Source organism: Gigantopelta aegis, chromosome 6 (genome assembly GCF_016097555.1).
Source record: "Gigantopelta aegis isolate Gae_Host chromosome 6, Gae_host_genome, whole genome shotgun sequence".
NCBI lineage: Eukaryota > Metazoa > Mollusca > Gastropoda > Neomphalida > Peltospiridae > Gigantopelta > Gigantopelta aegis.
Window position 1 is genome coordinate 37,002,029 of NC_054704.1, and position 15,950 is coordinate 37,017,978.

The 15,950-nt window shown below is 38.2% G+C and overlaps 1 protein-coding gene across 3 annotated transcripts; it reads left to right on the forward strand.

Annotated features, from left to right (window-relative positions):
* Positions 1–2,578: 2,578 nt before the first annotated feature.
* Positions 2,579–14,914, forward strand: LOC121375915. 3 transcript variants are annotated; one of them, XM_041503622.1, is made up of 3 exons: positions 2,579–2,691; positions 5,048–5,082; positions 14,239–14,914. In XM_041503622.1, the coding sequence occupies exons 1-3, from the start codon at positions 2,670–2,672 to the stop codon at positions 14,683–14,685; spliced, it is 504 nt and encodes a 167-aa protein (XP_041359556.1). In that variant the 5' UTR covers positions 2,579–2,669; the 3' UTR covers positions 14,686–14,914. The 3 variants fall into 3 exon arrangements, with proteins under 3 accessions (XP_041359556.1, XP_041359557.1, XP_041359558.1); XM_041503623.1 differs by having other exon boundaries at positions 2,588–2,691; positions 14,242–14,914; XM_041503624.1 differs by lacking the exons at positions 2,579–2,691; positions 5,048–5,082 and adding an exon at positions 5,828–5,845.
* The last annotated feature ends 1,036 nt before the right edge of the window (positions 14,915–15,950 follow it).

Consider the following 15,950-nt stretch of genomic DNA (forward strand, 5'->3'; position numbering starts at 1 on the left):
CTCTCTCTCTCTCTCTCTCTCTCTCTCTCTCTCTCTCTCTCTCTCTGTGTCGGTCTGTGTGTGTCTCTCTCTCTCTCTCTCTCTCTCTCTCTCTCTCTCTCTCTCTCTCTCTCTCTCTCTCTCTCTCTCTCTCTCTCTCTCTCTCTCTCTCTCTCTCTCTCTCTCTCTCTCTCTCTCTCTCTCTCTCTCTCTCTCTCTCTCTCTCTCTGTCTGTCTGTCTGTCTGTCTATCTATCGCTCTGTCTATATCTGTCTGTCGCTGTCTCTCTGTCTCTCTCTCTCCCTCCCTCTCTCTCTCTCCCTCTCTCTAACTCTCTCTCTCTCTCTCTCTCTCTCTCTCTCTCTCTCTCTCTCTCTCTCTCTCTCTCTCTCTCTCTCTCTCTCTCTCTCTCTCTCTCTTCACTTTATCTCTTATTTTCTCTTGCTTTATTTTTACCCCCTCTCTCAGGGGCGGGACGTAGCTCAATGGTAAAGCGCACGCATAATCCGCGGTCGGTCTAGGATCGATCCCCGTCGGTGGGCCCATTAGGCTATTTCTCGTTCCAGCCAGTGCACCATGACTGGCATATCAAATGCCGTGGTATGTGCTATCTGTCTGTGGGATGGTGCATATAAAAGATCCCATGCTACTAATGGAAAAAGTTAGCGGGTTTTCTCTCTACGACTGTGTCAAAATGACCATATGTTTGACATCCAATAGCCGATGATTGATAAATTAGTGTGTTCTAGTGGTGTCGTTAAACAAAAACAAACTTCTCTCTCTTTCACTCTCTTGATATACGATCCCTATATATAGCTTGCTCCTCACTTTAAATCTTGTTACGAGCCTGTGTTGTGTTGTGTTGTATCGTAGTTATGTTGTGTTGTATTTATTGCGTTGTGTTGTTGTGTTATATGTATTGCGTTGTGTTATTTTGCATTGTTTTGTTGTGTTGTGCTGTGCCAGATAAATACACGTACAATTAAGACGACGCTTCGTGAAATTATGTGTTATATCATATTTAAGTGAGCCAAGTCATCATTGTAATTGGTTTTGACGGACATTGACCACTTCAGTGGATTGTAGATTTCACTCTTACTATTACAATGACTATTGTGAATACTTATAGCAGGCCTCTTGTCAATTACTTACCTACAAGATTGATGAAGAGTTGATGCCAAACAATGAGAATTTTACACTTGTCATAACAATTAATAAATATGCATGGAAATGCTAAATTGCCAATCCTTTAGACTTCTAAGTGAGACATAAGGATTGATATGCATCTCCAATTCGGGTTCCAAACAGAAAATATCTTCGTAATATAGTGAGGACATACTACTGCATTGTAATGTATTAAGCCAAACTAATGCATAACTACCCTCACTACCCCCACCCAAGCTACTGGCATAAGAGGACCTGGACGTAGCCCAGTGGTAAAGCGCTCGCCTAATGAGCGGTCGGTCTAGAATCGATTCCCGTCGGTCGGTTCATGGGGCTATTTCTCGTTCCATCCCGTACTCCTCGACTGGTATATCAAAGGTCGTGGTATGTGTTATCCTGTCAGTGGGATGGTGCATATAAAAGATCCATAATTGCTACTAATGAAACAATGTACGAATATATGTAAAAATTACCAAATATTTTACATCCAATAGCCGATGATTAATGAATCAATGTCCTCTAGTGGTTTCGTTAAACAAAAAACAAAGTTAACTTTAACTTTCTTTCAATGCCTATGAAATTCATCCTGGTACTATTTATTTCCGCACTGGTATGGGTCTTCTTTTTCCCCCCTGTTTTTTTCTTCTTCTTCTTTTTCTTCTTCTTCTTCTTTACGACCGGCCTCGGTGGCGTCGTGGTTAGGTCATCGGTCTACAGGCTGGTAGGTACTGGGTTCGGATCCTAGTCGAGGCATGGGATTTTAAAATCAAGATACCGACTCCAAACCCTGAGTAAGTGCTCCGCAAAACTCAATGGGTACGTGTAAACCACTTGCACCGACCAGTGATCCATAACTGGTTCAACAAAGGCCATGGTTTGTGCTAACTTGCCTGTGGGAAGCGCAAATAAAAGATATCTTGCTGCCTGTCGTAAAAGAGTAGCCTATGTGGCGACAGCGGGTTTCCTCTATACAAAAAAAAAGTGTCAGAATGACCATATGCTTGACGTCCAATAGACGATGATAAGATAAAAAATCAATGTGCTTTAGTGGCGTCGTTAAATAAAAAAAACTTTTTGGGGGTATGGGTCTTCTTCTTCTTCTTTTTAACGTGCCTGGATTAACGTGTAATGTCGTTTAAAATCGTAATTTCATGAGTCGTTACCATAGGGATTATTACGAAAACAGAAATTACAACTATTTTACTAGCTTATTCACTTCAGTGCTCACTACGATTGGCTCTAATGATCCAAATGTCGATCTAGTCTTCTTAGGTTATTTGCCTAATCATACAGGACCGTAGGCCTAGTTAGCCTAAAATAGCCGAGGGTGCAGGGTTTTTTTAATGCCCCAGAGCATAGTAATAGCATAGTAGAGGATCATCTCCAGGAAAAATACTTAAACTATAAAATGGCACATTTCCTGGGCACTACCTGATTGGCAGAACAGCGTAACCAGTCGTGACGTCAGGCGACTGTTAACTTTTCAGTGTGGTGAAATCAATAACAGTAATTGATCAAGATTACAAATGGACTCCTTTAATTCAAGAGGTATTTAGTACCGTATTCATAAATAATATTACTATAAATACTATAAATACTGAGTTTTAAAAACGTTGTAAAATGTATCCAACGAGCGAAAGTGAATTGGATAGGGTTTTTGTTGTTGTTGTTGTTTGTGTTTTGCTAGAGCACCCAGCTCCCCCCCCCCCCCCCCCCCCCCCGCTCCGCCGTGCCTAATAATTGGAATCTAACGGACACGAGTGGAGCATGCTCAGTCTTACATGTCATGAAAACTAAGTTAAAAGAAAAAATAACAGTATTTTCTTATAAATAAAACGAATTTACTGCATTTGTATCGTTAAACGTCATGGCAATCAGTTTCAGTAGTATTTATTTTATTAGACGGTGTGGATTTGGCATCTAGATCATTGACATGGAGTAAGAAATCAGACTGTCCTTAAATCGATTGCCCAGCTATGATGGATATCGCCGTGATACTATAAATAGCACAGTGTTCTCTTGAACGGACGTGTAAGGGGGCGGGATGGGGGGAGGGGGACGCTGTGGTAGGGTGTTTTTTGGGTGCGTTAGGGCGTTGGCGGTTTGGGCCGATAGGGATGCCTGGTAGGAGGCCTCCCCCCCCCCCCGGAACGCCCCCCCCCCCCGTGGAAATCCGGACTGACCGGAATGGGCCACCCGCCTGTTGGAGCGCCGGACCGAATGGGCGCGAGGCTCCCCCCTTTGCGAATCCTTGATCCTCTAGGGCCTAAATTGACTAATTAACGTAAATTAAAATAATTTATTAAATTGTTGGTATAATATTTATTTTGAACTGCCCGATTGAAAAAATACTTTATTATGCACCTACTAATTTATATATTAAAAGAATAGAATGTTATAGTTTAATTGGTGCGACTACTATAAAAATTTAAAAATATAAGATATAAGATAATGGTAGCTCCCGAAGTGTTTTCCTTTTCTTTTTTTTAAGTGGTCATACCACATTTCTAAATTGCCCCCAACATTCAAACCCACTCCCCCCCCCCCCCCCCCCCCCCCCTCCCGCCCCGGAAGTGGTCACTGGCGAAATTAGAGGCTAGATCCGGGGCGGGCGTGCCTGAACCCTTGTCGATAGGGGCACGTTAATAGAGTTGCCCGTTGCCCGTTGTAAGCCGTTATATCGGGTGCTCCCCTCCCCTCAAAAAAAAAAGAAGAAAAAAAAAAGAGAAAATAATCCTACAGTATATAAATAATACTACATGAGCGGTCGTTAGATAACCGTTTATCTTAAAAACATTTCTAACGGACGAAAGCGAGTTCGATACGTTTTTAAACAAAGAGATGTAAAATAAATGGTATCTAACGGACATGGATGTAATATTCTATTTCTTACATATTTTCAGAAAATAGTTTTAAAAGAAATTTTAAACGCCTTTTCCAACTAAAAACTATGCACGGCCTTGGCGTGCATAGTTAATTTGTGCGTCACATACAAGTCAATTTCAGGTTAAAGGGACTGTCCTGAGTTTGCAGCCATTGTAAGATGTTTGCGATAACAGGTCCTTAAAGGGACTGTCCTGAGTTTGCAGCCATTGTAAGATGTTTGCGATAACAGAGCCTCATTGGCAACTACTCTTTCATACTAAATACATTTTCTTGTTTAGAATACCAGTGTCTGTATATCGAATGTGTTTGCGGTCGTATACTAATGTTTGTAGCACTTAGTTTTTACTTTAATTCGTGATATATATTTGTTCGAAGTTATTGGGAGGTAAAATCCGGTTTGGGCTACTACAAACATTAGGACAACAAGAAACACCTGGTAAATACAGACATTGGTATTTTAAGTAAGAAAGTGTGCTTTTCCATTGGATACAGATATTTGCCATATTCAGTGAAAATTGTAGGCCCATAAGTCAATTTTATTCTTTTTAAATAGCAACCTATTTAAAATTGTTTGTTAAAAATGTAATGCCAACCAAACAGTAAGTGAAATTTCATCTAATTTGTTTTCTTAAAAAAATTGTTAATGTATACACCGTCTTGTTAATAGACTGCCCTCAAACGTTTTTTTACGATGAGGATATCGATTTTTAAATTTGTTCCATGGTATTTCTTCCCATCTGTCTCTTATTTTGTCCGTTAGTTCATTCTCCGTGAATGCTGCTGTGCCGTAAACAAACTTTAAGGTAGATAAAATTTCACTTAACTTTTGGCGTCGCATGTGGCCTACAATTTTCATGTGTCAACTATCCACATAGTAAAATACAACTATTACAGTCCCCATACTTTTTAGCCACTTCCAAATCCAGTACGGTTATCTTTCTTCATTATAATAGCACTTATTTGAAAATATACTTATTCTTTTAAAAAGAAAAACAAATCTTCTTTTTCTTATTTTCAGGTTTTAAGACACGTTCAGACTCTCGACTAGATCGGGTAAATTATTATATCAGTTACAGTCATGTTAATCTGTGTATAGCCTTGTTCGTCTAAGAAAGAACAACACCTTTGTTTGTAGATCAAAATGGTCTGCGTTCATATATTGGTATATTTAATTAATAAAGAGGTATAAATGTGATTGCTATTATACATAATTGGTGCAGCTATTTTGTTTCATCCCATTTCATTTCATTTCAACTTATTTTCGTGAGACAAGACAAGAGAGACAAGACAAATTGTTTATTAAAGTCTACCTCAATTAAAACATAAAGCATCACTAAAACAATAAAATCTAAAATAGCATTAAGCCACTCCTTATGGAGTTACGAGAGACTATAAAATATTAATAGTCGACACATAAAATATACAATATTATATTAAAACACATTTTAAAACATTTAGCATGAAATAAAATATATAAAAGATATCTCTAACTAAAACCACAACATGTAGTTAATAATACAGTATCTACACTTAGCTTAATTATTTTCGTGCTTATATCCAATTAAGGTTCAAGTACGCTGTCCTGGTCACACACATCAGCTATCTGGGTTCTCTGTCCAGGACAGTCGGTTAGTTGTTAGTGGTTAGTGAGAGAGAAGAGGGTGTAGTGGTCTTACACCTACCCACTGAGTCGTTAAAACTTGCGCTGGGTGAAAGCCTGTACCGGGCTGCGAACCCAGTACCTACAGGCCTTATGTCCGACAGCTTAACCACGACACCATCGAGGTCGATTTCATCATATTGAATCCGCGCTCTGGTGAGTAGGTAATTATATAATTCTTAAAATGATAACCTGGTCAAATATGAACCTTATGTGTTGCAAAGCTCCATACCCGGATCACCAACACATACTGAAAAAAAAGAAGAAGAAGTCATTTTAGAATGAATACAAGAATACCATGATTATTCCTTCTAAATGGGGGCAGCCATCTTGTGTCTTTTTGGTCTATTCCGCCTAAAGAAAGTGACGCCACCGTCGGTGTAGACATATATATCTAGTAAACAAACGAAGTAATTTAAGGAAAGGCGCTTCGCTTTGATTAGCCTGATTTGTAAAACAACATAAATGTCTCTTTAATAAAGTATATAACCAAACATATTCTAATGTGTATTAACAGAACGAAATGGATTTTTTGTTAAAAAAAAAACAAAAAACAGATTTAATATTTAAAAAATGCAAAGAAAAAATATGCACACTAGTACGTTCGAGCAAAAATTACCCCTCAAGTTCGCCGTCTGTCATAGTAATAATATTTGTTTTTCTGGAACTACGAGATTGGTAATTTCTGTGATTTTAGATGGAACAGTCTAATAAACCCTGTCGGTTAATAATGTACATTACCAGTTTAAGCGTTATTTGTTGGAGAACGTTTTAATTTCCTTGAGCAATACATATGGTGACACGGGTCATGATCCGTTACATGTTAATAATATAAGTAAATTTGTTTAACGAACTAATTGATTTATTAATCATTGGCTATTGGATGTCAAACATTTGGTAATTTGAGTGATATACTAGTAGTCTTAGAGAAGAAACCATCTACATTTTTCAATTAGTAGCAAGGTATACTAGTATTTTGTATGCACCATCACACAAACATACCACGGCCTTTGATATATCAGTCGTGGTGCAGGCTGGAACGAGAAAAAGCCCAATGGGCTAACTCAGTAACTGACGGGGATCGATCCCAGACCGACCGTGTATCAGGCGACCGCTTTACCACAGAGCTACGTCTTGCCCTTGCTTATGCTAATAACAAAAGTGCCTACATTTTTTCCATACCATTGAACAATGACTCATATAGGTATCTGCTTCATGGACAAAACATGATATATGGATTCGTTGTTCAGGTTTTTTTTTTTTTTTTTTTTTTTTTTTTGGGGTGGTGGTGGTGGGGGGGGGTTCAGTCAGTCTGACAATGTTGGTTTATTTTGGATAGGAAAATAATGTATACTTAGTTCTGGCTTACTGGGATGGGTATTACTACAGAACACTGCGACGCTTGTCTGTTTCCTCATTTTGTAAACATCATGACCGGTACACTCTGACTCATTTCTGAAGTTCTAAGATTGGTGTGACATGTTAACTATTACATAACTATCAATGTTCACTAGATGGCGGATTCAGTGGTTGCACACGTTATATACAATAACCGCCACAGTTTTACCGTTTTATTAATTAAATATACCAATATACTTGTTGATGCTAAGCAATAATGTGCCTTAAATATTGTTGAATATGCTTGTCAATCCAAAAGTCTTTAGAACTGAATTAACGAGCGTATCGGTCTATTGCTTTTCGCGGAATGATGAATCTGATATGTGTCGCAGTGTTTTGTAATATCTATTTCAGTAAGTCAAAAATAAGCATACATTATTGTCCACCATTGTCATAGTTCATAAAGCTACCTACTGAAATGATAATGTGACTGTTTACTTAATTAATTGGTATATTCTTCCCCAGAGAGAGAGAGAGAGAGAGAGAGAGAGAGAGAGAGAGAGAGAGAGAGAGAGAGAGAGAGAGAGAGAGAGAGAGAGAGAGAGAGAGAGAGAGAGAGAGAGTACCTTTAACATGCCCATATACCTCAATGGTTTCAGGCATTCTCTTAACCTGAGATTTGTGTTTTGCAGGTGTGTATTTGGTAGATCAGATTACCGGTCGTTGTTTGGTCTTGCTTGAGCTTGAACTGCATTTATGTGCTCATATACCACGACATCGCCAGTGACTAAGTCCGGAACGGTGTGTGTGTGTGTGTGTGTGTGTGTGTGTGTGATAGAGAGAGAGAGAGTTTGAGGTGGGAGGAATTTGGAATAAGAATTGAGTAGTTAGGTCAAAGACTTAAAGCCAAAATGAAGAACTAAAAATATAAACTTTGAGTGGTCGGCCGAAAAAGTTTAAGGTGATTTGAGTAATTTTTACATTTGTCAAAATAAAGTGCGTCGGACTATTATTTACAAAAAACAACAACAAATATACTCAAGGGCAAAAGTTATTGTGACACACAAAAGACAAATATAATTGATGATAAGTTTTTACTGCTGTGTATGAAACATTATAACATGGAAACGAGCAATAGTCCAAGTAAAGGGCGCACCTGCCATATGTAAATGAGCCACATTACTAGAGGGGGGTCCAGAGCGAAGTTCACACAGTCAGTAGCGAGTGTGTCCACCTTGAGCATTGATAGATGCCTGGCACCGTCGTTTCATTGAGGCCACTAAACGCTAGAGAAAGTCCCTGGAAATGCCATTCCAGATATGAGGAAGGATCAGCGTGGTTCGGATCCATGTGTCTTGGTGAGGGGTCGGCCGCTACGGGACGGACTCTGACCTGGTTGTTTCGTTGATATCGTTGCCATAAGTGCCATATGGTGTTTCTGTGGACGTTGAATTGATGTGTGACGTCACGCTGCGAGGTCCCAGATTCAAGCATCCCTATGACTCGTAATCTGTCATTTTCACTGAGGCCTGGCATGATGAAATTGCATCAAACAGTTAACTAATGGTGTTTTTCTGGACTTCTGAAGGCTGCACAGAGTGGCAATGATTTGCGACTGAATGTCTGGCCTTTTATGGTGAACACTGGACAGGATTTCTTCATTGACAAATTTATTACTCCAAACAATCCATGTCACAATAACTTTGCCCTGTATAAAAAAATAATACGTATTATTAACATCACAGGGTATTGAGATATACATGTATATACAGAATAATACATGAGTTGCCGTTAGATACCATTTATCTCACGACTTGTTTTAAAATGTATCTAACGAGCGAAAGCGAGTCTAATACGTTTTCAAACAACGAGTTGTAAGATAAATGGAATCTAACAGACACGAATGTATTATTCTATTTCTTACATATCTTCAAAACACAAGTTTTAATCAAATTTTAACATCGTTTTTGACTAAAAGTTATTTACAGCATTTACGCGCCAGACAAATGATTGTCAGTTTAACTATATGTCACAGTGTACTCTATTTCGATCGTGCTGGTTTTTTTCATTGGATGTATGGCATTGCTGACCTGGTCATCACCTAGGAGCAGGCAGTCGTATGTCTTGAAATTGTTCACACACACACACACACACACACACACACACACACACACGTATGTGTTATCAAAAATAACGAATGGTGTTCTCATCAACGGGTGTGTAAGAAATTCTTTTTACCATCTTATGTGTTATTGCATGTCCTAATATTAGTCTTTACTTAATAGTATGGAGAAAATATAGGTATGGATGTTATTAGTATGTGATGGATCACGACCTGTGTCACCATAAATTCGTAAACACATTTTTAAAGTTCTTCATCAAATAACCTGTAACCCCTAAAATGGTAATGGATAATATGAATCGACAGGGTTTATTACTGTAAATAATTTGTAATTCTATCGGTTAAATAGATAGTCCCATCTAAAATCACAGAACAGTTAATTGGCCAATCACCTAGTTTTAAAGAAGAGGGAATTATCATTAGCCATGATCTTATTTGACAAACTTGGCGATCGAGGGTGGTAATTTTTGCTCTAGCGTATTAGTATGGGGTTTTTTTTCTTTGGAAATTACAGGGGAGAAAATACTATTTGTAATCAGATTTCGTTCTGTTAATACACATTGAAAAATGTTTGGTTAAATACTTTATTAAATTAACTGTGCATTTATGTTGATTTAAAAGTCAAGCTGATCAAAGCAAAGCGCGTTGCCTTAAATTACTGCCTTTGATTGCTCTGTACATAGAGGAGTAGATAGCGCATTTACAGGAGGTGACGTCACTTCCTTTCAAGCTAGAATATCCGTAGTTGACCAAAAAGACACAGCAAAAATAATTTATTTTTTTTAATTCTTTTTTTTCAAAATTATTATTATTATTTTTTTTTTTTTGGCGGGGTGCTTTTTTATTAATTCTAAAATTACGGTTGTTTTATTTTCATTTATTAAACTGTTAGTATGTGTTATTAGTCCGGGTATGCATATTTCCAACACACAAGGTTCATATTTGACCTGCTTATCCCTTTAATACCAAATAAAAAGTAAATATGGCTGTATCTAGATGAAAATAACACGAAGAAGAGGTAGTAAAATATCAGATGATGGTAATATAAAGTCTTGTCTAGCTACACCAATATAGCACTTTTAAACTAAAAGAGGACTTGTTGGTATTTTCCTTGGGTGCGATAGGAATAACTACCCCCATCCTTAAATATACGTTTTCTAAATGGTGCAAAATATTTATGCAAATCTTTCAAATTATATTTTGAACTTTTATGCTAATGAAACAAAAAACAAATAAAAAAAAAGTTTTTCTGTATGTTCGAAAGATAATGTTCATGTCAAAAACATATCATACTGTTTTTTATTGTTTGGGGGTGGGGTATTTTAGTGGGATCGGTAGCTTTTTGTTCTTCTTTCGATGTTTGTTGTTGTTTTTTGGAGGTGATGTAGTTTTTGGTTGGAGGTGGGGGTTTTTGGGGGTTTTTTTTTTTTTTGGGGGGGGGGGGTTGGTTCGGTTTTGTGTGTGTGTGTTTTGGGTTTTTGGGGTTTTTTTTTTGCGTTTTGTTTGTTTGTTTGTTTGGGGTTTTTTGCTTTATTTCTTTACTTGTTGTTATTGTTGTTGTTGTTTTTGTTGTTTTTGTTTTGGGTGGTGTCTACGAGCCTTAGGTGGCGTAATGACCGCCACACAGAATATGAAAATATGTGCTATTTTTATATATTTTATGTTTTGCACCCCTAAAAAAGAAAATAAAAATTCAAAGTTCTAAGCCCAATAATAGTTTTCATTGTCATCTTGAGTAGGCCTACTAATCATTCTTGAACATCAAATTAAAAATTATTTTCGGGCACCATCTTGGATTTCAGAATGGCTGTCATTTTATATCTCCTATGTTATTGCAAAACCAGTCTTAACTGTACCCATTATCTTAATGGATATCATTTTCACATGGTTTTTTTTTTTTTTTTTTTAATGTTTAAGGCCAATGCCTGTCTTTTGGATTTTTACTGTAGCTGCAACATATTATTTAAATACTATCGTCATCTTGGGTGTCGTAATACCAGCCATTTTGTATATCAATTATTAATTCATTAAGCGCTTTGTTGGAACAACCGGCAATCCAATTTGTATAATGTTAGTTGTCTTCATTGTTATTTTGACGCTCAATAGCCGATGATTAATAAATCAATGTGCTCTAGTGGTGTCGTTAAACAAAACAAACTTTTTTATTGTCATTTCTGGTATAAATTGGCCGAAATATTATATTATACTTTTGCCGTCATCGTGGATTTCACAATGGATGTCAAATAAATCTGACTTGGTGGAAATTTAGATAGATGGCCGACTCTTCTGTAAACTTGACATCGGGTACTATACTAATATTCTAAAGATTGCATTGTTCTAAAGGCTCTTCGTGCCTGTTCATGTGTAGACACCCTTTTATGCCTAATTTACTTATTTCGAGGTACACCACACGATTACGTTACATTCACTCGCAACTCCGCTATTGCTGCTGGAACCTGTGCGGTGTGTGTAAGTCAGGCATTAGATCGTCATTACAGTTTTATTAAACAACGCTTGATTGGACCAGTATTTGTGGGGTTCGCCATCTTGACGAGACCGCTAGCGGAGATAGAGGTTATGACCACGACAAGGTTGTTTGAATATGAAGGAAGGAAGGAAATATTTTATTTAACGACGCACTCAACACATTTTATTTACGGTTATATGGCGTCGGGCATATGGTTAAGATATTGAGGGAGGAAACCCGCTGTTGCCACTTCATGGGCTACTCTTTTCGATTAGCAGCAAGGGATCTTTTATTTGCACCATCCCATAGACAGGATAGCACATATCACGGCCTTTGGTGTACCAGTCGTGGTACACTGGCTGGAGCGAGAAATAGCCCAATGGGCCCACCGACGGGGATCAATCGGAAACCCGACCGCGCATCAAGCGAGCGCTTTACCACTGGGCTACGTCTCGCTCCCTGTTTGAACAGTTGTCTGATGGAACCATATAAAAATAATCCACGCCAACATATTTTACGGTTAGTCTCTTCAGACACTGCCGACTGGCAATGGGCTCACTTGGTATGCTTTCCCCAAGAGCCAACGGATATGAATAGCTCATGAATACCCTTATCTATGCACAGTTGATGGCTGGCTGGCTGTGTGTATGTAGATGTACAGACTCGTCACCCTCGTTACAGAAGAAACATCGGGGGGGGGGGGGGGGATATCAGCCTTTGGGTGATATCACAAAGACGGTACTGTTCACCATCAAAAGTAAATATAGCAGCTTATATGTTTAGCCTTGAACAGGCATAGGCACAACATTGTATCTCTTCGGTGATGCTCAGCATGTCAAAATGACGCCACCTGTCTTAAGAGGCCATCCTATTATTGTCTCAAATCATCAAATATAGTAAAAACTGACCTGTCTTAAAGGGTCATCCTTTGAGATTCCTTTTGGTGACTGCTTAACATATGCAGTAACAAAAGTACTAGAGATCCAACATACTAAGCGAATGTTTTTAACAGAATGCTTTGTTTTTGTTTTTTGGGTTCTGTACGTTGATGTGGTGGCTATGTGTGTGTGGTGGGGTGTTTTTGTTTTTTGGGTTCTGTACGTTGATGTGGTGGCTATGTGTGTGTGGTGGGGTGTTTTTGTTTTTTGGGTTCTGTACGTTGATGTGGTGGCTATGTGTGTGTGGTGGGGTGTTTTTGTTTTTTGGGTTCTGTGTGTGTGGTGGCTATGTGGTGGTGGGGTTTTTGTTTTTTGGGTTCTGTACGTTGATGTGGTGGCTATGTGTGTGTGTGGGGTGTTTTTGTGGGTTCTGTACGTTGATGTTGGCTTGTGTGTGGTTGTTTTTTGTTTTTTGGGTTCTGTACGTTGATGTGGTGGCTATGTGTGTGTGGTGGGGTGTTTTTGTTTTTTGGGTTCTGTACGTTGATGTGGTGGCTATGTGTGTGTGGTGGGGTGTTTTTGTTTTTTGGGTTCTGTACGTTGATGTGGTGGCTATGTGTGTGTGGTGGGGTGTTTTTGTTTTTTGGGTTCTGTACGTTGATGTGGTGGCTATGTGTGTGTGGTGGGGTGTTTTTGTTTTTTGGGTTCTGTACGTTGATGTGGTGGCTATGTGTGTGTGGTGGGGTGTTTTTGTTTTTTGGGTTCTGTACGTTGATGTGGTGGCTATGTGTGTGTGGTGGGGTGTTTTTGTTTTTGTTTTTGTTTTTGTTTTGTTTTATAACGGCATTTATTTTGTTTCACCTTGTCATAACCTTGGTATAACCTTGGTTCGTAAAGCTGAAATACTACACACTCGTGGTCAGTGTTGCGTTATATCTGATTAAAAGAACTATCAACTGTCATTTACAAATAAACCATTTAGTGAGACTATCTTCTTAAATCCTTGATCTTCAGTAATATGTTTGACGCAACATGCACGGCTGTTTACTTATTAATATGGCCCAGCAAAATATTGCATAAAATGAATACATTTTAATGCACATCATTTGTTCTGGAAAGTACTTCATTCAATCAATTACAAGTAAGTTGTTTCTAATATTTTCGTATATAGTTATAAACCGCGCCGTGAAACCAAATTGAGGGTAGTGATTAATTTCAACCCTAGCATAGGTTATAGGGAGCCATTTACGATATTTCCATATTAATACTACATGTATATAAATTCTAAATGCCGAGGGGAGCCATCGTTACTCTCCTTGATCTAGTCTCAGGGGAATGATGGGAGCAGGAATGACGGGGAGCGAGAATAATAGCTCCCCTTAAACGGCGAGGTATGTAAATAAAATTATGATAATGTAGTTAACCGTTTTGTTGAACACTATTAAAATGACGAGATTTGTAGAGGCAGAAAACAGAGAGAGAGAGAGAGAGAGAGAGAGAGAGAGAGAGAGAGAGAGAGAGAGAGAGAGAGAGAGAGAGAGAGAGAGAGAGAGAGAGAGAGAGAGAGAGAGAGAGACAGAGAGAGAGAGAGAGAGAGAGAGAGAGAGAGACAGACAGACAGACAGACAGAGACAGATAGATAGATAGACAGACAGACAGACATACAGAGACATACAATAAGAAGTTATACTTGTATGAAATATGCGACAATCGGACTTTAATACAAGTGTATTTGTTCAACCAGCAGGTAAGATTCACCAATCCTTTGATGAATATCCGGGTACCACTGACGCTTCACGGGAAATATACCAAAGTAAGAATTCCCACAAAACTGGAGATCCTAGAAGACTCGACAGAACCAGAAGAAGTCGCTCTCATCACGCCGCTGAAAGAAAGCAACGTCAGGAACATCTTCATCCAAGGAGCCGTCCACAGATGGATTGGATGCAAAGCTAACAAAACCCCGGAAAGTCCTTATGTTCTGCCACAGCACGAAGGACCTGTCTTGGTGGGCAACCGGTCGGACAATTCTGCAGATCCGCTGCTGGCATCATCCGATGAGACGGAATTCATCGACACAGTCGTCCTGCAGGATGACATTGGCAAGATGAAACATGATGATGGTGCATTTTTACGACGATTTGTTAAAGGTGTCACGAAAAGCCTACGTCGGAGGATCCAAGAATACTAAAGCTGGTTTAACCAAACATAGGAGACTGTTGATTATTAAGTTATTATCAGAATTAATACTGTTGAGCGGATTTATGTTCAGCGAGTATGTATATGATATGACATATAATACATAAAAAATATAAAATGTAAGAAGTCGAATCTATGTTGAATATACATTACATGTATATAAAAGTTTTAAAAATCTAAGAAGTTGAAACCAATGTTTACAAATTATAATGAATAAATATTTTAGATACAAGAAATGGTTGGTCTTGGATTTGTTTATTTTATTTATCATTTGGCACGGGAGCAGAATGTAGTCAAGTAGTAGAGTGCTTCATAGGTCATCTGTGCTGCGATATGTTGTAAGATCGAGTTTCCACGGTGGATCCGTTGGCGTCCATTTCAAATGGTTCTACATGATTGATATATCAAAAGCCGTGGTATTGTAATCAAAAGGCGTAGTCTAATATATGTGTCAGTAGTGGCAGCAGTATCTCTGTCTGTCTGTCTTTCTTTCTAAAATGTTAAGACCTAAGCAACTTCACTATTACAGATGCTCAATAATTCGTATGTAACCAAAATTTAATAGAATGGCTGATGGATAATTGGTATGATGATATATGCATAACGTGTATATTTTCTAATGCTAATAACTTCAACGCTGCCTTTGTTTTTATATAGGATTTTTTTCAAGAATTTGTTTTTTTAACTATATTTTTTGGTGCATTTTAAACTAAAATAATTTTAGGATATGACGGGAAAAAATAGGGTGAAAACAACATAATAAAATAAACTAAACTTTAATTTTAGGTTTACACTCAGGTCGGCTGTAGAGGTTCCAATGTACCAAATCAATCCCTATTTCAGATAATGTTAACGTTTAGCCTACTAATAAAACTGATATAGCAGCGTATTAACACACCCAGACAGTACTAAAAAAACCCAGGTGGCACCTCACATCTAATCTACCTGCAAGAAAACAGATAGTAGCCCTCATTTTTTCTGAAAATCGCCGTTTCACTTTTTGGGTTACATTGCACCGGTTTCAACATTTTGTGTATACTGCATAACAACTGTATAATAAATAAAAGTGTATTTATTTATTTATTTATTTATTGGCAATGAATAATAGTATTGCCACAAATAATCAATGTCACATATGACTACCAATCAGAGCCGCAGCTGTTTTTACTGTCTTGACACGCAACTTTCTTCTTTGGTACAATGCGACCCAGAGACTAGTGTTTCATATGTACCAATCATGGCTGACACGGAAACTAT

Coding starts and splice junctions, on each gene's coding strand:
- LOC121375915 (XM_041503622.1), top strand. CDS start 2,670: ATGGACTCCTTTAATTCAAGAG. Junction 2,692..5,047: donor GGACTCCTTTAATTCAAGAG/GTATTTAGTACC, acceptor TCTTATTTTCAG/GTTTTAAGACACGTTCAGAC. Junction 5,083..14,238: donor CAGACTCTCGACTAGATCGG/GTAAATTATTAT, acceptor TTGTTCAACCAG/CAGGTAAGATTCACCAATCC.